General features: G+C 46.6%; 2 protein-coding genes across 6 annotated transcripts; one reads left to right on the top strand and one right to left on the bottom strand.

Moving 5' to 3' along the window:
- Positions 1 to 715: 715 nt before the first annotated feature.
- ppef1 (protein phosphatase, EF-hand calcium binding domain 1) lies at positions 716 to 9,061 on the top strand. The gene is made up of 20 exons (XM_086140480.1): positions 716 to 961; positions 1,080 to 1,148; positions 1,994 to 2,131; positions 2,725 to 2,760; positions 2,878 to 3,005; positions 3,105 to 3,165; positions 3,816 to 3,979; positions 4,067 to 4,181; positions 4,278 to 4,324; positions 4,407 to 4,573; positions 4,640 to 4,676; positions 4,752 to 4,901; positions 4,971 to 5,113; positions 5,192 to 5,408; positions 5,475 to 5,660; positions 5,744 to 5,886; positions 6,860 to 6,966; positions 7,041 to 7,204; positions 8,661 to 8,745; positions 8,817 to 9,061. The coding sequence occupies exons 3-20, from the start codon at positions 2,077 to 2,079 to the stop codon at positions 9,059 to 9,061; spliced, it is 2,250 nt and encodes a 749-aa protein (XP_085996606.1). The 5' UTR covers positions 716 to 961; positions 1,080 to 1,148; positions 1,994 to 2,076.
- Positions 9,062 to 9,544: 483 nt separating this feature from the next.
- Positions 9,545 to 27,098, bottom strand: LOC147235917 (phosphorylase b kinase regulatory subunit alpha, liver isoform). Of its 5 annotated transcripts, none has more exons than XM_086144278.1 (31): positions 26,701 to 27,098; positions 26,003 to 26,161; positions 25,294 to 25,341; positions 23,577 to 23,745; positions 23,396 to 23,478; positions 23,239 to 23,319; positions 22,853 to 22,951; positions 22,638 to 22,784; positions 22,509 to 22,562; positions 22,288 to 22,410; positions 20,943 to 21,038; positions 20,119 to 20,226; positions 19,955 to 20,033; positions 18,724 to 18,858; positions 18,524 to 18,633; positions 18,269 to 18,413; positions 17,797 to 17,875; positions 17,562 to 17,704; positions 17,315 to 17,485; positions 16,851 to 16,960; positions 16,093 to 16,229; positions 15,816 to 15,978; positions 15,368 to 15,447; positions 15,072 to 15,280; positions 14,872 to 14,973; positions 12,667 to 12,785; positions 12,530 to 12,553; positions 12,241 to 12,294; positions 10,664 to 10,897; positions 10,368 to 10,568; positions 9,545 to 10,298 (listed from the first exon to the last, which is right to left on the bottom strand). In XM_086144278.1, exons 1-31 carry the CDS (start codon positions 26,776 to 26,778, stop codon positions 10,125 to 10,127), a joined length of 3,714 nt encoding a protein of 1,237 aa, XP_086000404.1. In that variant the 5' UTR covers positions 26,779 to 27,098; the 3' UTR covers positions 9,545 to 10,124. The 5 variants fall into 5 exon arrangements, with proteins under 5 accessions (XP_086000404.1, XP_086000405.1, XP_086000407.1 ...); XM_086144279.1 differs by having other exon boundaries at positions 17,315 to 17,482; XM_086144281.1 differs by lacking the exon at positions 12,241 to 12,294.
- Between the last annotated feature and the right edge of the window lie 863 nt (positions 27,099 to 27,961).

Raw genomic sequence — 27,961 nt, 5'->3', positions numbered from 1 at the left:
GTCAGGACGGGAGGCTTTCGGGTTGCAAGACGTGTGAAATCTAACGCCGAACCGTGCGGGATCGCCACGTTGACCTCCTTTCCTTCCCCCTCGCAGGTCGGCCAGGCCGCCGTGAGGAACGCCGACGTCCTGGCCGTCGGCCCGAGTTTCCCCGGGCCGCTTCTGCTCCGGCTGGTGGGCTCGGAGGCGGCCCGCCGACGGAGGGCGGCGACCGCGGGAGGCCGACGCCGCCGTGTTGTCGCTGCTGCGGCGGCGGAGGGGCCGCGGGGGAGCCGCAGCCTGAGGCGCACCCCGGGGACATTTTAAGTTTCATTTTAATAAATAATAAACACATCTTTTAACAAAAGTTACACGCGCCCGCACAGTTGTTTTCTGATTGGGTTCCCCGAGGCGCCGTCTGGACCTCACAGTTGGTTCCCATGATGAGCTCTTGTCGGTCAGCAGCCGGATAATCCTCTGCCCGCGGGAAGAAGAAGAAGAAGAAGGAGGTATTAAACGTATTAAACTGGGGGTGAGAGTTGAAATTTGAAAGGAAAAGGCAGCAAAGCATCCTGGGAGCTCTCCTGCATCAGCAGGTGGAAAAACCTCGAGATGCGTTCAAAGACGGGGAAAAAAATCGGACATTTTATGACTCAAATGGAAAAAAAAAAAGTAAAGGTTTTTTGATTTTTTTTTTTTTTTTTTTTTTTTAATTAAAAAGAAAAAAAAATTTAAACACTGCGGGCTTTACCTGCGGTTGCTTCGACCCCCTGACGCCTCCTCCTCTTCTTCATCCTCCTCCTCTTTCTCCTCCTACACACTCAGTGCGCTGAAGCTGCAGCTCCGATGAAGATGATGATGCTGTTGGGAGGAAGAAACACGTCTCCACTCGGACGTTAATCTGTGTGTGAGTGTGTGAGTGTGTGTGTGTGTGTGGTCCGGGTTTGGCCCCTCCGTGGACTGCGGGTGACGCAGAGCGCAGGTAAGAACCGCCGGAGGGGGAGGAGGGGCGCTCCGGAAGTGAGGGGATTCAATCAGGAGAATAATCAATAAAAATAGATCGATAAGTAATATTTCTCGATTTGTCTCTTCCCCCGGAGAGATTTACGGTGGGTTGTTCACCGGGGAACCGAGGAGGAGGAGCGGAGCGGCCGACAGCAACAAACAAGGTGATGCTGACTCTTTCTTTTTTATATTTGCTGAAGCGTTTATTTTATTTTTTTAATTATTTTTTATATGATAATGCCTTGTTCAAATCTGTGTGTGTGTGTGTGTGTGTGTGTGTGTGTGGGCAGTGGTGTTTGAAGGTCTGGTGATGGCCGGGGCAAATCATTTGCCCCAAAGACTCAAGCATCAGGCCTGACATATTGAGAAATATTCTGAGAAATGAATTTATTCAACATTTTTAATGTATTAATTTTTAAAATCTATAAACTATGACATAAATACTTGAACTACTTTGCCTTTTACATCAGCTGGGAGAAATAATTCTTCATTGTTTCTTGAAGGCAGTCGCTCCTGCCGCGTAGATATTTACGTTTTACTTTTTTAATTCTGATCAGTTTTTAAAGTTACTTTTCCCAGACATGATCTGTACGAAAAGCACATCTCATGTAAATATTACATTAAATATCAACAAAAAAAAAAAAAAAAGTCATTTCACTCATGTGTGAGCTCTTCACCGCCCCGAGAAGGGAAAAGAAGCGATCTAGAAGCACAAAAAGACAAAGACGAGTTTATAGAAACTCCATAATCCGGGTCATTTAGAAGAATCTGGATTATATGAGCAGGAATGGAGGCGTCAGACGTCACCCTCAATCTGCTGAACGCCAAACTCTCCACGTGTCCCTCAGGAGGAAAGTGCTGGACATTCTTGAAATAGGTGATATTTCCACTGCAGAAATGATTCTTCTGGAGATGAATCATTTTTGCGGTTGTTTCCGAGACGCTCTGCGACGGTTTCGCTCTAATTCCTGATATTTGTTCACGACTAACTCCTCGGGTTCCATCCCAGGTCGCCGGACGGATGTCGGCCTTTGCTAAAACCCTCGGGAGAAACCTCGTTCTGGCGACCGCCGGTCCTCCTTGACGATCATCATGGGATGCAGCACCTCAGTCGCCACGGCGACGCAAGCCAAGCCGGTCCGGACAGGTAGACGTGTGAATCCGCAGCCCCTTTGTTTGTTTTTAATTCTTTTTTTTGTCGGGCTCAGCTGGAAAAAGCGCGATGCTGTGAAGACAAACATCAAATTAACACCCGCTCTGACTCAGACACTAATTACGGGGAAAACCTTAACCTGGCCTTTTTAATTTCCACACACACACACAAACACACACACATTTTCAAATTAGTGTCATCTACACAGGGGATTTTCAAGCAATTTAAAATGTTTTTAAGAATTAAAACAGTGTCCTCAACCTTGTGTGTGATATGTTTGCAGAACGTGTCATTTGATCATTTCATGCACGTACACACACACACACACACACACACACACACACACCTGGTGCCTGACAGATGGTGTGTCTCTCATCCTCCCTGCTTTCTTTAATGAGTGTTGCTTCTCTCAAAAGCCTTTTTGATTTGCACCGTTCTTGCATTCCCGCCGTTGATCTCGTCCTCCCCCGTGCCTTGTTAGCTACATGCGTGCGTACGTGCGCAGCAACGCACGCACCGCAACGCAAACGGTTGGATTCTCTCGCCGTTCTCCCGCATTGAATCCCGGTTTTTTGTTTCCCCTCCAGCGGACGAGACGGCGAAGACCCCCGGCCCGGCTCTGAGTGAGGCTCCCGTCCTGGCGTGCTTCATGAACACTTTGAGAGATTTCCAATTTCTCCTCGTCTGCGTCCAGATGTTCACATCCTTTTTTTTTTTGTTTGTTTTGTTTTCCCTCCCAGCCATGAAGGCCGCAGTTCTGATCCAGCGGTGGTACCGGCGCTACATGGCCCGTCTGGAGATGAGGCGCAGGTACACCTGGAACATCTTCCAGTCCATCGAGTACGCCGGGGAGCAGGACCAGCTCCAGGTACAGATACCAAAATGTGTGTGTGTGTGTGTGTGTGTGTGTGTGTGTGTGTGAGGCCAAGCAGCTTTCCTTCATGCTGCTTTCCATTTTCCTCCCCAGCTCTCCAGCTTCTTCACGTTCATGCTGGATAATTTCACTCAGCTAAATGGAAACGGTCCAGGTAAGGATACACCCCCCTACACACACACACACACACACACACACACACTCACTCACACACACATATACACAGAGCCATCTGCCATACCTTTTTCCTGCACATATGCACCCCCACCACACACACACACACCTGTTTATTCCATCAAATGAACACCAGTTCTCCTTTATTTCATTGTTGAGCCCCTCTGCGTTTTGCCCTGTTGCTCGGCAACCGCTGTGAATGAAGAGGCCGGTGTGTTTCCGCGCGTTGCTCCGGCACAGCTGCGGCTTTGGACGCGCGTTGACTCACCCCATTGAGCTGAAAAGCCCGGCGCTCCATTGACGGGCTAATCCCGAAGTTGGCCTAATTGTCACCCTTCGAAGGGTTTAAACCCGAGTGGGGAATAAGTGACGTGAGGAGGCCTCGTTGAGAGTTATCGTCGTGCACGGAGTGTGTGTTTGTGTGTGCGTCGGGCGGTTTATCGCGGAGAGGCAAACACACAACAGATCTGGAATTACAGATGGAGATAAATGGTTGTCTGCTTACAATAGAGGCTGTAGCTTCCAGGAGAAAGTGAACCAATGAAGGTTTGTGAAATCAGGTGTAAATATGGCGTCCGGAGGGGATGCTAAGATGTTCACGGCCGGTCCTCCTCTCCGTGCCGCGGTCAGATCTGATCTCGCAGCTCCTGGACCCCGTGGTGGATCCCTGGCTGGACAGGGAGACCTGCTACAAGCTGATTCCCGTCCCGGAGTCGTACGGCGGGCCGCGGCTGTCCTTCCCGCTCTGCGTGTCGGACGCGAGCGCTCTCCTCAACGCTTTCAAAGAGCAGCAGGTGGGTACCGCCGCCGCCGCCGCCTATTTGCAGGAAAATTTGCCATCTGTTAAAAAGCCGGAAAAATAACTTTTCCCTGAACGGCAGACTCTGCACGCCAGATACGTTCTGCAGCTGCTGTACGAGACCAAGAAGCTCCTCAGGCAGATGCCCAACATCATCCACTTGTCGACCTCCTGCACCAAGGAGATCACAATATGTGGTAGGTGTGACGGGGGGGGTGGATTTACCGCTCCGTTTCAAAGGCCCGTACGGTTTTATGTGGATCCGGTCATTTAAGTCCGTTATTTTGATGCAGGTGATCTGCACGGGAGGCTGGATGATCTACTCCTGATATTCTACAAGGTAATCAAAAGATGACTCTCGCCAAGTCGTCGCCGGGATCCGGCAAACATGTTGAGTGAAGGAATCCCTGTCACGGCTCCAGAACGGCCTCCCTTCGGCCGAGACGCCGTACGTCTTCAACGGCGACTTCGTGGACCGTGGAAAGAAGTCGATGGAGGTGGTCCTCTTGCTGTTCGCGTACCTGCTGCTCTACCCGGACTACATGCATCTGAACCGTGGGAACCACGAGGACCACATCATGAACCTGCGGTGAGCGAGGAGGCTGACCTTTATCCGTTTCCGGCTTCGCCGTCTAAACGCGTTTCCGCATTTCAGGTACGGCTTCACGAAAGAGGTCATGCAGAAGTACAAGGTAAGCCGAGGACAACTTCCATCTTGTTCCCGTTTGCAGACGCCGGCTCTCATGACGGTAACCCTCTGCGTTTAGAGCGACGCCCGCGAGATCCTCCAGCTTTTCCAGGACGTCTTCAGCCTTCTGCCCGTCGCCACGGTGATAGACGGAAAGATCCTGATCGTCCACGGGGGTATTTCAGACCAAACGGACCTGGACTTCCTCGGCTCCATCGAGAGGCACAAGGTACCCTGTAGGGAACGCGGTACCGGAGCTCCTCTCCACTTCCCGCTCGCTACTTCCTGTCTCTCGCAGGTTAAATCGGCCCTGAGGTTCCCGAGGCGCAGTCTGGAGCATCCGGACGTGGGCCGGTCCGACGGTCGGGCGAAGAGGCTGAGATCCGTGGACGGCTCGCGACCGGGCAGCAGCTGCAGCGTGAACCTCACGCCCCACCTGAGGTGTCGCCTCGCCCGGACGGATCGAACCCGCGGGCGATCGGGCCGATCCGAGCCTGAATCTTCCTGTGATTCGTGCAGGAAGAGGCCGTGCAGGCTGAGCCGACAGGACAGCGCCGCCTCCTCCTCTTCCTCTTCCTCCTCCTCCTCTTCGCTCTACTCTCCTCGAAGCCCTTCCTGCTTGTCGCCTCGTCCGTGCCCGTCGTCTCCCGCCGGCTGTTGCAACATCAACGTCCTGCAAGTGCCTTTCCCGGACTCCCCCTCCGCGCCTCCACAACAGGAGCGGGAGTGGAAACAGGTCCGACGCCGAAACAGTTCACCCCCACCCATCGGCGCCGTTCACCCGGCGTGTTTGGTCTTGCAGATCGTGGACATCTTGTGGAGCGACCCCAAAACCCAAGAGGGCTGCAGCCCCAACACCTTCCGAGGCGGCGGCTGCTACTTCGGGCCCGACGTCACCCGGGAGCTGCTGCTCCGACACCGCCTGCAGCTGCTCATCCGATCTCACGAATGCAAGCAGGAGGGCTACGAGCTCTGCCACGGCGGACGGGTAGAGGAACCGGTTGAGCTCGCAATCATTCTGCGAGGGTTTTTTTTATCTGAGAGACAAACCGGCGCCGATCTCCCCCGCAGGTCATAACCATCTTCTCGGCGTCGAACTACTACGAGGAGGGGAGCAACCGGGGCGCCTACATCAAGCTGGGCCCGGAGCTGGTTCCTCGATTCTACCAGTACCAAGTCAGCCGCACAACACGCAAGCTGACGTTGACGCAGAGGTACGTGTGTGTGTGTGTGTGTGTGTGTGTGTGCACGTCGATCACAAAGGTAATGTGGGTAGATCGCACGGTATTTAAGAAAATAGACGTCAGCCTATCGTCCGCCAGAATGACATCTGATTGTCTGACACGTGGGTCACTGTGCACAAAATGGTGCCGCAAAACTAGCAAGCTAGCGAGTCCCCTCAATATCCTCCGATTTATTTCTTTTAAAGTTAAAGAAAGGGCAATAAAATGAACGGGGGAGGCCGGACCAAGTAAGAAGGCAAAAAGTTGCCCCTTCCACAGGGAGTGGGAGGAGAACTTTTTTTGTTAACCATGTTATTTTCAAAGTGCGCTTGCCTGATCTGCCACCGCTATACCGAAGGGGGGAAATGCGGAGCGGCATTTTCGGACTGTTCATAAAAACTATGACGCCAACTTCCCTCCGAAAAGCGAGCCGAGGAGGAAAAGGGTAAAGGAACTAAAATCATATTTTTCCACTTATTTATGTGATTCAACCTTTTCCCACATGAAGATCATTAAGTAAAAGTAACATTCTCCCATGACTGATGATCAACTGGAAGTGAGCTTGAAGCTGGTTAGCGGTAGCTGCTACATCTCTGGCTGATTCCATGCAGTACAAGTCATGTAACGACAAAAAAATGCACAGAGTTGTGCGATATGGGTTCATGCAGTTACGCAAGAAACACCGACATATATTGCACGAATAAAGAATTCTCGATATATTTCTAAATCGATATGTTTTGCGTTTCTATAGTAGCTAGATCATTTTGACTTGGACCTTTAATAAGTCACTGGCATGTTGAAAAAGTGTATGCACCCCTGTTCTGCACAATGCTTCCACCCAGATCTTCACTATCCCTCCTCCTTGCATGTCCGAACCGTCTTGCCGTCCCTCTGGTGTCCCCGAGAACCTCCGCATCTTCATCTCGATGAAGTTCTAGCCGAGCGCGTTTCCCTGTGTCAGCAGGGTTCGCGCTGCCGAGGGCTCGGCTCTTCGGGCCCTGAAGGAGAAGCTGTTCGCCCATCGCTCGGAGCTGGTGGCCGGCTTCCAGCAGCGTGACACCAACAACACCGGTCAGCCTCAGTAAGACCCGTTTTCTCTTCCGACGACCGTGTTTGAGGTTTGACACAGCAGCTTGGGTGTCCAGGCAGCGTCGCGGTGAGCGAATGGGCCCAGGTGCTGGAGTCGGTCCTGAGGCTGGACCTGCCCTGGAGGACTCTGCGCCCGCACTTGGCCCGCCTGGCACCGGACGGCGGCGTGGAGTACCAGTCCTGCTTCAAGGACATGGAGGCCGGAGTACCTCTGCCTCAGGTCAGAAGTGGGAAAATGAATGAAAATCGCCGTGGCCTTTGCATCCCATGAAGTACAGTAACACCTTGACTTACGAGTGTAACCGGTTCCCTGGCCGAGCTCAATTTAAAACACCCCATTAAAATGAATATAAACGCTATTAATCTCTTCCGGTCCTCCGAAAAGGAACCACACCGGTTTTGTTGTTTTTTTTTTTTTTAAATAAGGAAAATGAACGTATATAACAAATGTTGTATACTCATAATACATAATAAAATGTGCTCATTATTTACTCCTTATATTGGCAAATATGGATAGACTGTTTTTTTTTTTTTTTAGATTGTACTTTTGCACTTCAGTTTATTTTTTAATTGTAGTTTTAGCTAACTTGTCACTGTCTTGCTGCTGCAGCTGCTAAACCATTTCCAAAGCATGGGATCATTCAACTCTATCTCATCTCATCAAAAAGAAATACACTGGTGATATTAAGTGTATTAACTTGGAAGATGGGATGAAGGCGGTTGGGGGAGTTTTAATTTGGTGCTCCATCACTTAACTTACTGGCTACACACTTAATTCAACAATATGTTGCTAAATGTAACCTGCACCCTTTGCTAAACTTAGTGTGAATGCAGCTCCTCTTTTTAAAATGATGAAGCCGTCCTCGACCGGCTATGAACGGCTCTATTGACAGCAGCCGTCCGCTGCACCAAATCCCCCTAAATGTGTCCTGCCTTCTCACAGATGATGCTCTCCGTCACGGTATCTCACCGACAACAACTTCCTTGACAACAAATAATCCATTGAGCAATGGTGTGTATCTCAGAAAACAAATGATGCGCTCGCAAGTCAAGGTTACACTGTATCTTCTGATACGTAACCAGAATAATAACGTCTGTAATATACTGTAAATTCCACCATATAAGCTGCTACTTTTTTCACACACTTTGAGAACTACGGCTTTTAATACGATGCGGCTAATTTATGGATTTTCATAGTAGGGCAATTACGGTAGCTTTCTTCCGCCAACACCGTCACGGTGGACAAATGAAACCGTTTCGGCGAACCCACTCGCGTTTATGATAATTCTTCAGATCAGCCATTTTGCACTTTTTTGCGCACACGCCCCCCCATCGCGAAAAAGACGCGCAGAAATGCATTTGATGCGATTTTCAAGTAATTCGATTTTCAAGAAATAGAGCTGCTGCACGCAAGTTCGGCATCTATTCTGGGGAAAAAAAAAGTATTTCAAAAAACATCTCTCTTGCTGCGTTAATATCTCATGTTTCAACAGGGACACCTGCGGCTTATAGACAAGTGCGGCTTATTTACGTACAATTTCTTTTAAAAATTAGTAGGCACGACCCATATATAGGTCCGCTCTATAGTCCGAAATTCACGGTACTAAGAGTGGGAAGAGCGGGAGTGCATTTTAAATAGCGGCGTGGTTATTCACACGTAATGGTTCTCCCCTCAGGTGACGCCGAACCTGGCCGACACGCTGTTCAGATACAGGACGGACATCGAGATCATATTCAACATCATCGACAAAGACCACTCAGGTAAAGGCGGCCGGCGTCGGCGTCCCGCGGCGACGGAGCCCCCCCCGCCCATTGTTCCGACTGTGTGGCAGGTCTGATCTCCATCGAGGAGTTCCGTCACACGTGGCGTCTCTTCAGCGCCCACCTGGGGGTCAACGTCAGCGACCGGGCCATCGACGACCTGGCGCGCAGCATCGACTTCAACAAGGACGGCAACATCGACTTCACCGAGTTCCTAGAGGCCTTCAGGGTGGTGCACAAGCTGGACGGCAAAGAGTCGCAGCTCGGCGCCAAGGCGGGCGGAGACGCGCTGCAGGATGGAGGATCTGACGGGTGATTTCTGGACGTGAAAAGTCCGGGTTTCTGTGAGCGGCCCCGTCATCGACAGGTTGACACTCGGATCAATGAAACGCCATGTTGTTTTGACCATCATGCCTTTTTTTTTTTTTTTAGAGATATGTATATTTAAAGATGTTTCCAACCTTCCAAGTTAAAAACAAGCTCTTTTTTTATCTTCTTCTTTCAAGAGTTTGTACAGCATCCCTGGCTTGTGCAAACATTTCCTTCCTGCACAGCCTGCATATGAGATATGTATGTATTTTTATATATATATATATATATATATATACTGCTCTGAAAAATTAAGGGAACACTTAAACAACACAATGTAACTCCATTTCAATCTCTGAAATTTGATTTCCATTGATAATTTCCATGTGATTTTGTTGACAGCACATTCGACTATGTAAAAAACAAAGTATTTAATAAGAATTCAGATTTAGGATGTGTTATATTAGCATTCCCTTTATTTCTTTGAGCAGTGTGTGTGTGTATATATATATATATATATATATATATATACATGTGAATATGTAAACAGTATACACAGGAAGACACAGTTATCATAGCCTCTACTCGTGCTGTAATCATACATAGTTTGCGTCTACATTCGCACACAGACCTGCCTCTGGCGGGGAAATGTAGAATCTGTGTAATGGGACTCTGCACATATTTGCACAGAGATGATGCAATTTTCGACAAAAACAAAAAAAAAAAGCGGATACTAATTCTCAACACTTCGAAGCCACGCGGGTTTACTGCCAGCACGAGGGTCCAAGAGGCCAAATCGCGCGATTAAAAATACAATTAGATGTTACGAGTTGTCCGGATATTTCTGCGTTTTGCACGAGTGATACTGAATTAGCGAGAGAACAACCCCAGAATATATCAAGGAAATGTTAGTTTAAATATAAAAGCACACGAGAGAGACATTGCAGGCAGAGATAATATAAATAAAACCTCCGGATGTAGTGGTTTGTTGTCGGTGCAGCAGAGCTGCAAACTTTGCGAGTGGTGCGATTACCGCAAAAAATGGAAGGTGACCCTGAAGCGCCGCCGTTTCACTGCATGAGGCAGCTGGAGCTCGGGAGGAAGTCGTGGACGTAGGTGACGGCGGCCTTGGACAGGTAGGTCATGGTGCCGTAGCTCCCGCTGGGGGCGCTGTCGTAGAAAAAGTTGCAGATGCCGGTGGCCGGGTCCTTCTCCAGGAAGTACTCGCTGGCACCGTGGGATTTCTGCGGGCATGGAGGATATTTTTAACTTGCTCGGCGGAACCGTCTGTCCCTGGATTGTGGCGATGCTACCTGGTCGCCGAGGAAGAGGTCGTTGGCCATGTGCAGGATGCGGTCCACGTGGATGACGCCGCCGATGCTGTCCACGTCCACGTCGGCTATCAGGCCCAGGACCATCACCGTCTCCACCAGCAGCTGTCGGTATTCTGGCTGAGGGACGTGGTTCAGCACCGACTCCACCTGCACCGCAAACTTGATCTCCCCCGCTGTCATCTGCACATAAAAAGGGCAGAATAATCCAACATCCGCTCAAAAATCTGACGAGCGGTAAGCGCGGTGGCGGCGGCGGCGGCGGCGGCGGCTACGACCTCTCTGGTTGTCGAGGAGGGCAGCACGTATCCGTCGAGGGACAAGCCGTGGCACTTCTGCAGGATCTTCCAGACCTTCTGGTAGAAACCCACCGGCACTCTGTTGATGGCTCCGTCCAGCCGCCGCCTCCTGAGCCACTGGCCCTGCCGGTCCTCCCAGTGCAGCTGGCCGTCCCCGGGGCCGGGGCCCACCGGGGACGTGACGCCGCTGGGGGTGGAAGGGCTGCTGCATCGCTGCGGGGAAACGAGAGCGCTCGCATCGGAGGCACTGCTTTCGCCGGGCCATTTCTCTGATTCTCAACCTCATTTCCATCTCATTAATTCAGAATTTACGAGAGGTGTGTGTGTGTGTGTGTGTGTGTGTGAGTCTTGTCGGTGCCTTTGTGCATTCAAGGCCTCGAATATGTTTATTATTTCACGCTAGTTCATATCAGTGTATAGCAGTCCGTGTTTATTGCGGGAGCTACGTCCCAGAAACATCCGCGACGAATGGAAATCCATATTTTTATTCTCTTTTAGCTTTTTATTCGTCTTTCAGCTCTACGACCCTCCCCACACCCTTTCCCGTACTCTCGTTAACACTTCCTATGTAATTCACGCATGCTGAATGCATGCTAGATGCAGAGAATGATGCTACTGTCACTGAGCCAATCAGAGCCCAGTATACTAATCCATGCCGGTGTGATTGGTCGCCACCATAGAAAATGCTTATCATAAAAATAATTGAAATAGATAAAAATACATTTAAACCGCAATAACCAGTGGTACAGTGGACTGTCACTTTTTGTGGAAAGTGAATTTATGAAAGACCATTTTGATCATTTTGATGGTATTTACAGATATATTAAGTGCTCGGTCCATTTTGGTATTATGAATTTCAGTTGGTGACAAGTCCTTATAATGGTGGAACAACCACTATGTTATTCTGTAATTTTACAATATTTTTTAGAGTATTTTTTTTCTTCTTAGGCCAGAATATAGCTATTTGATCATGATTAAAAATGTCAAATTCTGCAAAAAAAAAAAAAAAAATGCTACAGAACGAAAAATAGCGAGAACCGAATTAGAAAAAAAATCTGCGAGGTAGCGAGGGTCCAATGCATAGCACACAAAAAAAATCAGCTATATAGAATTAGATGTAAGATTTAAGAATCCGCGAAACAGTGAAGCTGCGATATGGCGAGGGGCGACTGGACTTCCAAAACATATGCAGTCACATCAGACTACAACTCCTATCTAAAGGATGAAAATGAGGTTGATGCCGTCAGGTCAGTGTAGTGGTTCTATCTCGCACACACACACACACACACACACACACACACACACACACACAAAGACTCATGCATTACTGACACCACATTAATTGCTGCAGACCATGCAATCTTCAACATTCCCAAGTATTTTGACAGTGTCATATCACACTTGGAAATAGAAAAAAAAAACAAAAAAAAACCCATAAATTTCAAGTGATAAATCTTGAAACAAAATCAGTGTGAATAAAACAAAAAAAAAGCTTCTGTGATGATTTCGGTCGGTGCGCACGGACATTGGAAGCGGATGAGGTTGGAATGGTTTACCGTGGAACGGGGAGACGTGAAATTGCTACTCGTGGAAAGACCCCCGCCGAAGATCTGAACCGTGACATGGGTGAGACATGAGAGAGAACAGTTTGAGATGAGGGCGCCGTTCGGGGCACAAAAACGGGACTCGTCATTGAAAAAAATAATAAAAAAAGCTAAGCGCTTGGATGAAATGAGTCGCCGGGCGGCAGAAAAAGCGTTAACAGGCAGCGGGCGATTCATGGGCGCGACGCAGGGTGTTAGAAAAAAAAAAAAAAGCAAACATTTAGAGATATTTCAAACCCACGCTGAGCGGCCGAGACTCATCCAGCTGCAACCAGAAGTAAGAAACATGGTTACTCAGTGTGTGGGCGGGAGGGTGAGCCCGGGGAAAAAAAAAAAAAAAAAAATGGATCCATTCTCCAGGTAACTTGGATTTCCCACCTGTTTGATTTCGCTCTTCAGCTTGTGTATCCCGGTGCGTTCGGTCTTGGTGGCTCCGGTGTGGCCCAGCTCGTGGATTGAGATGGCGGGACTGGTGGCCGTGGACTGAATGGGACGCACTGACGGGAGAGAATAAGTGTATTTTTTTTTATTTTCTAAGATAAGATAATATGTTATTGATCCCCCTAACGGAAATTCTTTTGTCACAGCGCAATAATAACGCTATCAATAAATATGAGTATAAATATAAATAAGAGACAGTTAAAGAGCAAAAGAATATCACAAAAAAAAGACAGGAAAATGGACCACAAAAAGGATAAAAATAGACAACAAATTGAAAAAAAAAAACCCCGGCATGGGTGAGAAGAGACCAATAAAACAAAACAACAACAACAATGATAAGAACAGAAACGGTGATAACAACAATAACCAAAACGCGTGTCATGACCTAACTCCGTTGTTTATTTTCTATCCTTGTGGGTCTCAGCCCATTCTCATCCTGTTTATTTGTTTATTTCTATCATCGCTATTGTCACTGTTTATGTTTCTGGTCTTGTTGTCTATTTTCATATTTTCACCCTTGCTGTGTTTTTTCCCCATTCTGTTGTCTATTCTTATCCTTAATGTTGTTGTTGTTTTTTTTGTTCTCTCTGCCACCTATATATTTGTGGATGTCTTTTGCTATCTTAATTGTCTCTCTATTAATATCTATTGCCATATTTATTGATACTATAACTATTACACTGCTGCGACTAAAGAATTTCCCCTATGGAGATCAATAAAGATTTATCTTAATCTTAAAAATAAACCGCATGTGAATGGAGTGACACCAACAGGGATAAAAACAGATAAATAGTTCAAGCATGACACGTACGAACGAGCGAGGTCGTGAGGTCGTAGCAGCACAGATGCGAGTCGTTTCTTAGAGTTTCTATGTTTTCCGCTGCTTTGTGTGCTACTGTTTTGAACTTATAAAATGAATAATGTACCTACCTCTGCTGCACTGGCCATGTTTTTGCTGTGACAAATTGAAATTCCCCCATTGTGGGACGATTAAAGGTGCATTCTATACTATTCTTCTTTTCCCTTCTGGAATCCTGTATTCTCTTCTCTCACGCCAACTATCTTCATTTCCTCTTTCCCTTCATCCATAAATCTACTCTTTGGTCTTTTCCCGCCTGGCAGAGCCAACCTTCGCGTCCTTCTACCCAGATCTTCACCATCCCTCCTCCGTATCCAGAAGATCTAAGATGTGCTGTCACGCTGACGGACTCCTTCCTGATCCTATCCGTCCTCCTCTAGAGAACCTCAGCATTCCTGTTTAAATCTTCTTGACTTAGGGTTAGGGTTAGGGTTCTTTCTTCACTTGAAGACGTTTCACCCCTCGGCTGAGAGGCTTCTTCAGTTCTAGTGACCTGCCGGGAATTTCGGAATATAACTGCCAGGGTTTTAGCAGATCTAGGTTATGGTGGCTTGTTGTGGAAATGGAAGAGTTGATCTGCAGAAACTAGGTGTAAGAGGGGCTGTTATGCTAAAGTTGGTGTTGTTTGTTGGGAAAAAAAAAAAAAGTCACTTCGTTGGATTACCTGGAGTGGAATGTGAAAATTTAAGCGATACAAAGGAGTGAAACCTGTCGGCTCACATGGACTGATGCTCATGTGGAAGTTACCGGGGGGGCCGGTTCTGGTGTCGGGTCTTTCCTGGTTTGAAAGGTCAAGAAGTCTGTGTGTGCAAATCCGTCTCGGTATTGATCCCAGGTTGATGTTATAAGTTTGTGAAAGATTATGTCTGAGGCCCTCTCCTCTGCTCAGAGATGGTTTTTCTGCTTCTTTGACTCCTGAGTTCAACTCTTCCATTTACACAACAAGCCTCGCCCAAAAACCCCAGCAGTTACATTCAGAAACTCCCCACGGGTCATTCGAATTGAAGAAGCCTCTCGTACGAGGGGTGAAACGTCTTCAAGTGAAGAAATTCAAGTTTGGTTGCCACGACAAGAAGATTTCGACAAGAATTCACCAGGACCCGGATAACTGAGAACCTCCACAGACAAGAACCTCAGCGTCTTCACCTCTGCTTCCCGAGTGCCGCTGTCACCAAACCAAACAGCATCTCTGGTCTCAAATGTTTTGCAGCCCGGCCTATCAGGAGTCTTTTTTTTTTTTTGTGTGTGTGTGTGTGATAAAACATGCAGATGCAGACACTCACTGCTCCTCTCCACGCCAAACTCCTTGCCGCTCAGGATGTGATGTAGCAGGTTCTTCATGCCGAACGGGCTCAAGTTCATCAAGCTCTCAGACGCCTCCTCTCCTTCAGAAGGCGATAGGACAGTGTTTTGCTTTGGTTTCTGCAGGCCACTGGGTGAAAAACGCGCGTGTGTGTGTGTGTGTGTGTGTGCGCTCCCCTACCCGAGCAGTGCAGGCTGCGGGCCAGCTCCGTGGCCATCACCTGCATGATGAGTCCAATCCTGAGTCGGAGCATGTCTCCGAACAGGGCCGGCTGGGAGCGCACGTACATGGCCAGGTAGACCATGATTTCCTGAGTTAGCACAGCTATGCTAATATCCTGACCGCTGGCCTCGAAGATGAGTGCGTTCAGCTCCTCCGGCGGAAGCGGCCTGCAGCAGAAGGTGAAAAATGCGCATTATTTCCCAGAGCATTTTCCCGAGAAGCGTTCAAATTCAAAAAAAGCAGCTTCGACTCACACGGTGATGACCCTCTCCCTCGGCTCGGGGGGAAGACCCACCGTCAGCTGCTTGTGGTGCGAGATGAGGTCGGTGCAGGCCTGAGGCGAGAAGCAAAGGCTTTTTCCGAGGTTTAAGGAAAAGGACTAGAAATTACAACCCCCTCTTTTTGCCTCGCTTCTGACGGGGAGGACTTGGCGTACGGCGAGAGGACATGAGAGGAGAACACGGAGAAACCCAAGCAGGAGGACATGGAGAGAACAATGAAGAGTGAGCCCAGGCGGGAGAAGAAGGAGAATATCGAGCGAAACTAGGCGGGGGGAACTTGGGGAGAACCTCAGCAGGAGAACATGAAGAACACACAGAGAGAACCAAGACAGGAGGACATGGAGAACATAGAGAGAAACCAGGCAGGAGGACGTGGAGAGAACAAGTGTGCTAAACAATGCTATTCCTACAAAGGCCTGACCTCGGCCAGGACCTCCACTCTCTTGCGCAGGATTCCGGAGATGTATCGAACGAGGCCCCACTCCTTGCAGGCTCCGGCCTCCGCGTACAGCTCCTCCAGCAGGGTGCGGACGCTCACGCCGCCCTGGCCGGGACCGGACAGCTCCACCGGCCATTCAGCACCTCTGGAGCGGTCGGCACAGAACACCGGCTCTCACTCAAAGAGGAAACAGTGCAAAAACACTGCATCGGTTTTGTACACGTGTGTGTGTGTGTGTGTGTGTGTGTTCTCTGCGTACTTCATCACGTAAAGGATGTAGAGGATGTCTGCCTGGTCCTGCAGGGTGGGGCACTCGTTCAGCTGACGGACCAGCGCCGCAAAGTCCGTGTTTCCCTGGGAATCTCGAGGTAGATGAAGCTCGGCTGCGCTGTGGGCCTGGGGAGGAGCACCGGGGGGGAGTCGATGTTATCGATTGGTGATTGATCGGGTCTCAGTGGGGTTAATTAGCGAGCTACACTGAAAATAGCAGTCAGTCTTTGTTTGCTAAGATGTTTCACACAAATACAGAAAAATGTTTTGGGGGGAGCGATTTAACAGCTTGTTGTTGTCGTCATTCTGTTATCTATTTTTATCCTTATCGCTATCATTTTGGTCATCTATTTTTATCCTTGTTGTCATTCTGTTAGCTATTTTTATCCTTGTTGTTGTCATTTTGCTCATCTATTTTTATCCTTATTGTTGTTGTTGTTGTCATTCTTTTCCCTATTTTTATCCTTGTTGTCATTTTGGAAATCTATTTTTTTATCCTCATTGTTGTTGTTTCTTGTCTCTTCTATTCATATGTCTCTTCTATTTATATTTATATTTATATTTATATTCATATTGATTGATATTATTATTGTTGCTCTGCTGTGACAAAAAATTGCCCCTGTGGGGGTCAATACAGTATTATCTTATCTTATCTTATCTTATCTTATCTTATTGTCACGGCAATAAGATGATGGTGGAAAAAGACCATAGGTCCAGAACCGAGAGCCTGCAGGGTCCGAGACCAACCTTCTGCTGCTTGGAGTGAGAGCTGCGCTGGGGGTGAGGGACCTCCAGAAGATTGAGGGATTTGCGGTGTTTGCTCATGACAGGGGCGACAGGCAGATACATGGAGGACTCTGGAGGTGAACAGGTCAGAAAACGAAGCAGGGTAAGTGGATGACTGGTGTTTCTTTGACTTTTCTTTGGTTGCTGCACAGTACTACCTTGCACAGTTTATTTACACATGTTGGGAGTTTACTTCACTTTAATTATTTTCCTTACATTTATAAATGTGTTAACTCCATGTGCCCTCCGATTGTCCAATAAAGTTTTCTGTAATGGGGCTTGACTCGCTTGAGCTGAAAATCGTCACGGTTGAATATTTCATTGGGAAAAAACTACGCATTCGCAAGCACGGCTGCGCTCCATTACATTTTCTTATTGCAATTATTCAAAACCAAAGCAGAATCGGCATGTTCGTGAAAACTCACTGGGTAGCTTAAGACCCTGAACCTGGGCCATGAGCGACAGGATGTCTCTAGTTGTGTGTTCGGCGCTGAAGACGTGGTGCTGCCCCCTCTGGATTGGAGGAAGGTGAGACTTGGTGGCGGTGCTGTGGAGGAGCTGGGTGAGGTGCCGGTCGAACGCGTCTTTCGAGTCTTCTGGGGTGAAAATAAACGCACGGAATTATTTCAAACGAAACATCGGCGTGTCGATGACGTCTTCATCACGATGTACCCGAGGCCCGGCAGACGCCGTATTCGTCATCCATTTCTTCGTCCTCGTCGTCCAGCAGGCTTTCATCGCTCTCCTCGTCCAGGAAGCTCAGCCGGGTGTGGAGGGAGGTGTTCTGGAAACTCGACAGGTCCGCCATCTGCATCCTGCGGACAAGGGGTCGCGTCGGAAAACGCTCACATCTCCGACACCTTCCAGAGATTTCAGGACGCAGACGCTCTCTTGGTGGTTGACCCACCTCGCGCCGGCAAAATAGCCATCCTGGAGTTTCCTGAGGGTTGCTAGGATACACGGAGCGAACGCCTCTCCATCTTCCACTGGAGAGAGAGAGAGAGAGGGATAATGCAGTCATCTCATTCCACTTCTTTTGACAAACGAATTAGCCTTGAGGAATCCGTCGGAGATTAGTCACTCGTCCTCCGCCGCTGTCCGACACGGCTCACGACGGCACGTAGCAATCGATGGCAAACGGAAATGTATTATAGTTAAGATGTGTCATCCATGCGTGTCCGCTCATTGTTGACTTTCCCGTCCCGGAGGGATTGCGGACGGCCCTTCCCACCCTGCTCCCTCCGAAACCTCCAGAAATAAGTTTTTCCACTTGAGAGTCAGCGAACGGTCAGTTGCATAAAATAAGAGCTAAACTTAGCTTATTGTTTCACTCTCTATCAGCCTCCTGGTTTATTTTCATAAAATATGCGGAGGATTACCCAGCATGCTCCGCGTGATGGGGAAAATGAGGGTTGGCCGTCCCGTCATCCTCCAGCAGGACGAAAGGTAGGCCACCTCGGTGCGTAGCATCTCCACAATCATCTGGTTGTCCAGCGCTAAGTAGAAATGGTGCTGATCCATGAACTACCCGGGCCGGCGCGCACACGGAGAGCAAAGATGTCGATGTCAAGAGCGCGTTCATCGTGAATGTTGGGGGAATCTGTAAGATCGGTCCAGTAATACCCTGGTTTTACCTGAGGGATGAAAATATAAGACCGGTTTCTGATCTCGTAAAACTTGGACGTTCCCAGGACGCCGATGTGTCTGTACGGCCTCCCGCTCAGATTCAGCTTCTTGCAGTTCCCTAATAGAAAACAAAACCAAAAAAAAATAGACCGAAGGGGATTTTAATCTTTTTTTAAGCGGGCACAAACTGCTTTGGGGGTTGGTTTACCTAGCCTGACGTAGACGTGGCTCAGGATGCGAGCGGGCATGACCCGGATGGGCAGAACCTGGGACACTGTCTGGACCTTGATGCCGTGGTCGCCAAGCAACACCTGGATGTCTTCGGTCTCAGCCAGAACACAAACTGGCCCAAACACACATGTGCGCATTTCAATTTATTTTAACCCTCATATTATGTTAAGGGTCAATTTGCCCCATTGGGTCAATGGGTGAAATGGGTCAAATTGACCCTTAACATAATATGAGGGTTAAGTAATCGCTTTGTAAAAATTTTCATGACACTAACAGCTGGTATCTGTGACGGACGCTCGGTCTATCGGTCTGACAAAGCAAACCAGGAATTTAGAATCTTCTTGTCGTGACAACTGGACTCGAATCAGAATGAGAAAAAACTTTGTTTGTCCCGGAGGGGCAATATGGGTGAGCAGCATCAAATTATGAACATAAATAAATAAATGGGTGAATAGATGTATATATAATATAGGCATAATGTACAGACTTGTGCAAACTTTACCATGGAAGGGACTGAAGTAAGCGGCGCTCTGCATTTATGTAATAAATATATCTTGGCGGCGATGTGGGGTTTGCAGGGTTGCTGGGAACTGAAATTGGACGGCTCTGAGGACAAAGGTTGCTCTTCTCCGCTGGGTTTTGCAGACAGGGATGTGGGACTGATCTGTGCGGATCTTTTGGCTGTTTTTTTAGGATTTGATTGCCATGGAAGCGGGAAGGAGGTCCGAGGGGGAGCAGACCGAGATGGTGCGCTCCGGGCAATTCCCGTCGTGCTGGGTGATGAAATGGAACCAGCAGGTGAAGGGGAAGGTTGTGATGAATTGTGCTGCTAAACTCAAATGACCTCAACTTCCTGAATAGGTATTGCCGTTGGTGGCATTTCCTGGTGGTCTCCTCTTCATGGGAGAACTTCTTCACTTGCAGACGTTTCACCCTTCATCCGAGAGGCTGAAACATCTTCAAGTTATGATATTCAAGTCCGGTAGCCACGACAAGAAGATTTCGGCAAGAATTGACCATGATCTGGATGACTGAGAGCCAGAATTTTTAGAGTTTCGAGTGCAACACTTTGGTTAAAATTATATTCTGCTCTAAGTTTATGGAAGCTGCGGCGAGGCACATTCCAGGCACCACAAAATGTAAAAAAAAACAAACATTTTTTTTCTGTTTTTCTGGACTATTGATCTTAGCTCCAGGAGTCAACCAACCTTGCACTACAACATCCGGTTTGGTGTTTGTTGAGAATCTCCTGTTGAGGGGGTCGATCTCTCCTGTAGCCAAAAAGCCCTTAAAATAGTTAAGGAAAAAGACAATTCAGCAAGATTATGACTGATATGGAGGGGATGTTACCAGGGGGTTTCGGTTGAACCACCTCGGCCAGGAGACAGCCCAGGATGTACAGCGATTGTCCCCACATGTGCGGCAGCTGCCCCCTGGCCACCCTGTCCACGGAGTGGGGGTTACTGTACTCTTCTTCCACCTGCAAAAATTAAAAAAATATATATATTTCTAAGTGAGAGGAATACACCTAGGTCATTCCCATGACAAATATGGATGATATAATGAAGTTTACAGTTAATTTTACAGTGCGTGTGAACACAGCACTGCTTTAAGTTCAATGTGGCTAATAGTTAGCAGCTAATGGTATTTCATTAAATATCTCCAGCTTCGGTTACTGATAGGCTCTCGGTGTGTTTTCCTATAATTTCAGTGGTACTAAATAAGCTGTAATATGACTTATTTTATGTATTGGTACCTTTAAATGCGGACATCAACGGAGCATATTACAATAGCATGCTAACTGCCATAACACAGAGTAGCTAACTGTACCGCTAACCTAGACTGACAGCAGGTTTGAAATGTTGTTGTTAGCAGCATTAGCATCACACTAGCAAAGATGAAAGAAAAATATATATATATCAAAAATCTAGAAGTCGCAAAGACTGTGATAAGAAAAGACAATGATCAGAAAAAATAAAAAAAATCCAAAATGAACAGCAAATATGTTTGATTATATTAATGTGTATTATTAAGGAGTTTGTGTCAAGTTCGGTTTACCAAATTTGTCATCTAATTTACCAACGATAGGCTACCTTGCCTGTTAATTCCAATAAATCTGTTAGCAACTGCACAATCAAATATCACTTTACAACCCAAAAAAATGACAAACTATCACATGGGACAGTGATAAGATACCTTATCAGGCGGCACGGCGTAGAGTTCGGGTAGCAGCTTGATGCCGTTCTTCGCCCTGATCAAAATGCCCTCCAGCGCCTCGCGGTACTCCTGCACCTGCAGGGACCACGCAGGGATTCATTTACATTTTTGAGCGAAAATCGCTCCTGTTCAACGGAAATTATTACTGAGGCGTCTCTGAGTACCGTATTTTCCGGACTATAAGCCGCAACGCTTCGGCGTGTACAACGATGCGGCTAATCTATGGAGTTTTCTATGCTAACGCTCTGGCAGGAAGTGAAAAAACGAGATAGATGCGAGAGGTCAATGCCAAGAAGAAGATGCTAGTTTTTGCCACGCGCATAATATAACGTTTTTGCAGCCACTTGACATCGGTGTGAATCGTGAGCGGGAGGCTTGGATGACCAGCGGCGAGAAATCATTCACAACGCTGACAGAGAGACTGAAAAAAGGGTGCGACGAATATTTTCTGAGGCTCTTCAACATCGACACTGAAAAAGACTTCAGTGCGCAGGAGGAGGATGAATGAAGCCATCAGTGACTTTTCTGTTTTGTAAAGGCACCGTTTGGAAACTTTATTTATGGTATGTAAATAAACATCGACAAAATTCTCCTGTGTAAATATCTCATTTCACAACGTGAATATCTGCGGTTTACAGTCCGGTGCAGCTAATGTAAGTAAAAATATTTTTTTCTTTTAAAATTTTGTGGGCACGGCTTATATTCAAGGGCTTTCCATTGTCCAAAAAATACTTTTCTCTGGTGTCTTCGTGCACAAACGTGGACGGATTGACGCAGCGCCGGCGTCGCCCCGGCAGTTTGCACGGTTGCGGTGGATGAGTTTATCATGTGACTGGAGTGGAAAAAAAAAAAAAAAATTATAAATGTATATATAAATATATATCGTGTATTTGCAAGTGTATTTACAGTCCCGATGTCCTCTATTGTAAGTCGCTTTGGATAAAAGCGTCTGCCAAATGTAATGTAATGTAACGTAATGTAATAAAAGAGCACCTGAGGACGTGAAACCTGGGCGTTGCCTTCTGCTGCTGCAAGAGCAAGTCTGATTCAGAGAATGAACGCTGTTGTTATCAGCTCGGCGGTCATAAACCTGAGTCGTAATGCGACAATGAACTGCTTTTACTCCGGGGTCGGTTAGATAGCGCCTCGAGGCTGGGTTGAGAAGCACGAGGACTCTGACTTTAAGTATCAGAAGCATTAAGTCAAAGAGTTGAAGCTCACATTGTGTGGAAATGTTGAAGAATATTCCATGAAATCATCATTTAAAGGCTGTTTTATCAGCGTTGCGTGAAATTAAACCTCCCCTTTCTTTTTTTTTCATTACCTGAACGTGATCTCCGGCAAAGATACCGTCGAGGATGAGGTAGGTCCAGAAGACGGGCCACTCGCACTCGATATTCTCAAACAGCTTGAGCTCCGCAGGATCGTAATGCAGCCGAGACGGGTCCTGACCGGAGGCAGAGAGTCAAAGTTACAGAAAAAAAATAAATGATCAGGAATTTCCCGTTAATTCATCACCGGTGAAACTGCGGTTGGACTCCTGACCTCTTTGGGGCAGCGGTATCCGTCCCGGATGAAGCGACAGCAGCCGTAGCGTCCCTGCAATTACAGAAGTTTGTCACCGAGGATGAAATCTCCGAGTATCCGCGCCGCTTCCCCGCTTTTTGACGATACCTGCAGTTTGCTTATGATCTCTGACTTGGTGATGGCCACCAGCTCGGCGTCCTCAACGGCGAAGGCCGGGAAAGAGATGACGGACAGCAGGCCGGCGTCGATCTCCTTGGAAGTCGAGGCTCTGGGCAGCATGGAGCACAGGATGGACTGCAAGAGGAACCAAGAAATAAGTATTCACAACGACAAGAACGCCCACGCCGGGATGCTAGACGTACCTGACAGTGTTCCACCTCATCGGGGAGAACATGGATGACTGACTTGGGTCCTCCGTGCACGCCAAAAAGATCCAGCTCATCCAGAGCCTCCAGCGCTGCCTGCAACACACACACAGTTGAAGTCAGTTCCTTTGGGTTCCTCGTGACGATTTCAGGGACGACCGCCGAGTCCAAGATCCCTTGTCCTCAAATTTTCAGGCCATTTCTTTATTGCTAACGGTTAGCGACTGCAAACTGTTATCCGTACAAATGCTGTGGATCCAGATCGAGTAAGTAAGGAGCTCCATCACAGCATGAAGGAGGTCAGAATTGATGCTGAATGAGTGAAAAACATTCATAATATTCAAAATCTTCACAACAATCGTCGTGATCGTCAATTCCAGCACCTTTGCGATTCCCACGGAGCTGGCGTTCAGCTCCGGGATGCCTTGGTTGGTCTTGTCCCCTCGCTCCCACATCCCGTAATCCTATAAGGAGCGGAGAAAGACCGTGAAATAACATTTAGCCCGAATCCTTCAAATCACCCGGAGCTGCGCCACCTACGGCCACTTTGTAGGCAGCCTCAATGTAGAAGACCAAGTTCTGGATAAAAGCCACCTCGTCCAGGTTGGAGATGATGCGAAGACCTGCGCCGTCGTAGCAAGAAAGGGGAATCATTCGAGAATACGGAGTGGGCGATGTGCGTTCAAGACGGAAAGTCCAAAAACCGTCTTTCCGGGTGTACCTGAAGCCGTCATCTGCGCCAACATCAGCAGGTAAATGGAGGTGGCGTCCACCTGGAGGTGACCCCACTGGTCGTCCCCGACCACGATGGCGCAGGTTGGCGTGTGGTACTTGGCGTGCAGGCAGTCCTGGGTGCTCTGGGTATGTTTGAACTTCTCCACTTTGGCCACCTGCAGACACGACCACGTTTGCTCAGCGTGTTTTTTGACGTGTCCAATCAAATGCGCATAAATAACGGACGATGTGTACACATGAGATTTAAACATAAATATAGAAATAAATATAAAAATCCAAAATTGGTTTGTGACTTTTTTTTTTCAGAGTTTCTTTATTTATTTTATTTATTTTTTTTGCGTGTATTTTTAGCTTGTCTTGTCCTTGTATGTTTTATTGCTGCTGCGAAACAATTTCCCAAGCATGGGATCATTAAACTACATCTCATCTCATTTTATGTGAGACAGCTGAAGCTTTAGCTTATTTTGCCTACATTTCTTATATCACGCTTTTAATTGTCAGTATTCAAGCATCACAAAATTTTGTAGGGACTTCCGGCTCGAGGCATGCGAACTAATAAACCAAAAAAATTGAATGGACTTTATGTGCAGCAGCATTAAAATATATGATTGGGGCAAAAAAATAGATAAGAGCACAAAAAAATGCTAACTGAGTGCAAGTTCTAGTGTATAAACCCATTTCAAATGGGAAGAAAAGAATAAAATGTGTATATTATACATACAACAGGCAGTTTATAATTACTCCCAAGGGTCTTCAGAATCCTGTTTATTCACTTTTTCGCTATTACCGTATTTTCAGGACTACTGAGCCAGCCTGAATACAAGCTGCACAGGCTAAAAATAACAAAATAAATCTACGTGTAAATATACTGGCCACATTTGTCTATAAGCCACAGGTGTCCACGTTGTAACATGAGATATTTACACAGAAATATTTTACTTCAACTTTTCCATTAATTAGCCGCATCATTATTTAAGCCGCAGTGTTCAAAACATTTGAAAAAAGTAGCGGTTTATAGTCCGAAAATTATGGCAACATGTTTTGACTTCTCGAGGCTCAGTGTTTTAGTGTCCCTGCATTTGAGATCAGATTTAAAAAACAAAGAAACCCTAAATCGAATGGATTAAGTCGAAGGCTTCCACACTTTGAGTAATCTGGATATTAACTGATTAATGAATGAATTAAAAAAAATTAAATGATAAAAACCAAAATATTGAAAAAAATTAAATAAAAATCACGTAAAAATAACTAAACTAAATAATAATAATTCTGACCAAGAAACCCTGGCAAAGGAGTTTTTTGCATCCTGACAAATGGGAATAAAAAAAGCATATTGTGGAAGGGAAACCCATTCCAATATAAACCATCAAGTTTATGCTGGAGCGAACGAAGCGAAACGAGGAAACCTGACGGACTGCACAATTACATTTGTTTGTAATCACCTGCATCAGCTGAGGATGAAGCCTTTTTATGCTCCACCTCCCCCAGATATCGCCGGGGAAAATGTCATTAATCATTGACCATCTGGGTTCGTCCGCATTCTCCCCTTAGACGTAAAAACATGCCGGCGGTGGTCAACATACCCGGGGCCGGCTGTTTGCACAAAAAGCGGCCTGTTTGAACAGCGTGACATCAACATGCAATGTCCCGTTTGACTTCCTGCCCCCAAAACTGAAAGCCTGCTTTGTGGTGAAATGTCTTACCTGTCTCATCATGCACTGCAGAAGTCCCTTCATCAGCTTCACCACACTCTGTTCAAGAAAAAAAGAAAAAAAATTGATGAATCCAACTTTAACCCTACTGGAGATTCAAAACTATTCTGTTTTTAATTTATGCCTCAAATGGGAGTAAGAGGCCCTTTTAGCAAGGGGGTGTATTTAATAATAACATATATGATGGTTTTGGTCACAGAAATACATTATATGTCATTTAAGATCAATGTTGGACAATTTTAGGATATTAGCCTGTCTGGAACTGGACTTAGGAGCCCCATAGAGTATTTGTGAAAATAAAAATAAAAATAATAGAAATATCTATTGAATCAGTTTAACATTTGATTTATATGAAATTAAAATTCATAAAGCTGGACTTGGAGCCAACACAATATCGACGTCACAAAATGGTTCGGTTCGTGTTGAAATTTGGATGTTAGGAGAGCATTCAAGTTTAGTTTCATAAATAATAATACAGCACAACAGCACAACATACATATATCAACTGTCTTCAGGATTCTAAATCTGATAAATATATTTATCAAGGTGTCTGAACACTGATGTTTGAAACATTAACTTAGTTTGAATGCCCTAAACTACATCCTGTAAAGCGTTCACAGTGACCATATATGCATTTATATTCATGAAAGGTTTGTCTCAATATAAGCGTTAAGTTTACATCCGTCTCAATCACAAACACCTGCTCCAGCTCGTAGGCCTTGGCCTTGTCTTCATCGCGGTCCGCATTCTTGCGGTAGGCCATGCCAAGCCCCCACACCGCCAGGATGCTGTACACGTTATCCCTCACCCAGGCATCCTTCATCTCACCGCTGGCCGGCAGGAGCCCCGTCACTGGATTCTGAAACAAACGGCGTTTTTTTTTTTTTTTTTTTGCTTTTTTATTATTATTTTGAATTCATGCAAATGTCTTCGTCAAGCTGCCAAGACAGCGGTCGTTTGAGTTCACCTGCAGGCCGATGCCAAGATTTCTTTCACACAGCATCCACCAAACACTTGCACAAGGGCTTATTTCATCCTGTGTTGTGCCTTAAAGGCTGTCACCACCATGCGGGTGTCAGTTACTGCAGACAAAGCTGCCTTAAATGGAGTCGACGCTGGTTCCTGTCAGCTGGAGGGCATCGAGGTCACGGTTTTAAACTTAAGCGTCTATTGAAGGAGTGAACAAGTGTGGGTAGATAAAGGGTCCTCAGATTTTCCCAGGGGTCTGACCTTTGCTCACGCCCTCTGCGCGCCCCACAGCGGTCGAAAGTGAAATTGTGCAGACCTACAATCATCTACACAACCATCTCCGTGCATTTTTTTTATTTTCTTCATTGGAAACGCAATCTGCTGCGGAAATGATCCGATCGTGCAAGGGAACCTCACCGGAGGACTCACCTGAAGGCACAGGATGGTCTCCTGTACCAGCCTGGCGTAGCCGTCCAGCCTCACCCCCGAGTTACTGCGGCTCCTCATCTCGATCTCTCACCGCACCGAAGACGTTCACGTCCGAGCACGACTTCCCGATCAGAACAGGCGGTGCATTTGGCGCCGCGGAGCCCCGGGTCGGACCTGGCGCCCCTGCAGCCCCTGCACAGGCTGCGCGGCTAAGCTCGCTAGCCGAGTAGCATCCGGCTCTCCCCCTCCAAACCCCACTGCAGATGGCCAAACCTGCACGAAATCGCCGCTGTCAGGACGCAGAGGTTCTTGACATGCCGGGAAAAGAGACAGGAAACGCTTGGAAGGAGGAGCAGATGTTCACAAGCAAACACACGGACACCGTGTTCGGGTTGTTGCCGCTGTTATCCAGCAGAGGGCGCCAAATCACCGTTATCCATCCAGCTTCGGCTTTATTCGATTTAATTTTGATTTATTCTACAAAGAAATTCAATCATGCTGTTAAGGGGAGGAGATTATTTTTTATAAATAAAAATAATTGACAATTTATTTCTTTAACTGCTTTATTTAAATCACACAAACAAGGAAAACGATGGATGAACGTGCGCTATCAAAGTGGTAGCACCGTCAAGAGTATTATAAATACTAAAAAAAGTAATATTTAAATGACATTTCTAAATTACTTGTTCTATTTTTAATCGAAATGTCGGTTGATTGGTCCGTACACAAATTGATTGCACGGATGAACAGATGATTTGTTACATAACAAGGCATCACGTTTGATGACGTCCTTTGGCCTCCACCTCCTTTACGTGTGCATCGATCTAGACTACTTTCTATAAATAAAAAGACAGAAATGCTGAAATAATCTGGCATTGTCTCTATCATCACATATAATAAGCATTAAAAAATATTTCTGAATACTTGTATGAATATAAGAGAAATCAGTTATTTTAAATAAAGAACGAGAAGTGGCTGGGTTGCCTGGTTTTTATTTTTATTTCTTTTTATTTCATATCAATGGTGTAATACTTTAACGGCAGAGGCAGGAGAAAATACATAAATATGTGTTTATACTGTATCTTAAAAATGATAAGAAAATATATACTATAGAAAATATACTATATATATATTAGTATAGTATATACTAATATATACGATTTTTTATTGTTATGTTTTACTTGAAACTCTGGCACAACAATTTCCTTCAGGATAAATGAAGTTGTTCTTATTCTTATTCTTATTGATCCCCTTAGGGAAA

This window comes from Fistularia commersonii, chromosome 3, assembly GCF_037954325.1.
Source record: "Fistularia commersonii isolate RoL2024-O1a breed Wild chromosome 3, RoL_Fcom_v1.0, whole genome shotgun sequence".
NCBI lineage: Eukaryota > Metazoa > Chordata > Actinopteri > Syngnathiformes > Fistulariidae > Fistularia > Fistularia commersonii.
This window is presented reverse-complemented; position numbering and strand designations above follow the sequence as displayed.

What these genes read in the sequence shown, in the direction of transcription:
- ppef1 (XM_086140480.1), top strand. Translation starts at nt 2,077, where the DNA reads ATGGGATGCAGCACCTCAGTCGCCACGGCGACGCAAGCCAAGCCGGTC. An exon ending in AGCTCTGCCACGGCGGACGG is followed by an intron (nt 5,661 to 5,743) that starts GTAGAGGAACCG and finishes TCTCCCCCGCAG; the next exon opens with GTCATAACCATCTTCTCGGC. An exon ending in CATCGACAAAGACCACTCAG is followed by an intron (nt 8,746 to 8,816) that starts GTAAAGGCGGCC and finishes ACTGTGTGGCAG; the next exon opens with GTCTGATCTCCATCGAGGAG.
- LOC147235917 (XM_086144278.1), bottom strand. Translation starts at nt 26,778, where the DNA reads ATGAGGAGCCGCAGTAACTCGGGGGTGAGGCTGGACGGCTACGCCAGG. An exon ending in TGCAGTGCATGATGAGACAG is followed by an intron (nt 23,746 to 25,293) that starts GTAAGACATTTC and finishes TCGTGTCTGCAG; the next exon opens with GTGGCCAAAGTGGAGAAGTT. An exon ending in CCTCCTCGACAACCAGAGAG is followed by an intron (nt 10,569 to 10,663) that starts GTCGTAGCCGCC and finishes TTTTATGTGCAG; the next exon opens with ATGACAGCGGGGGAGATCAA.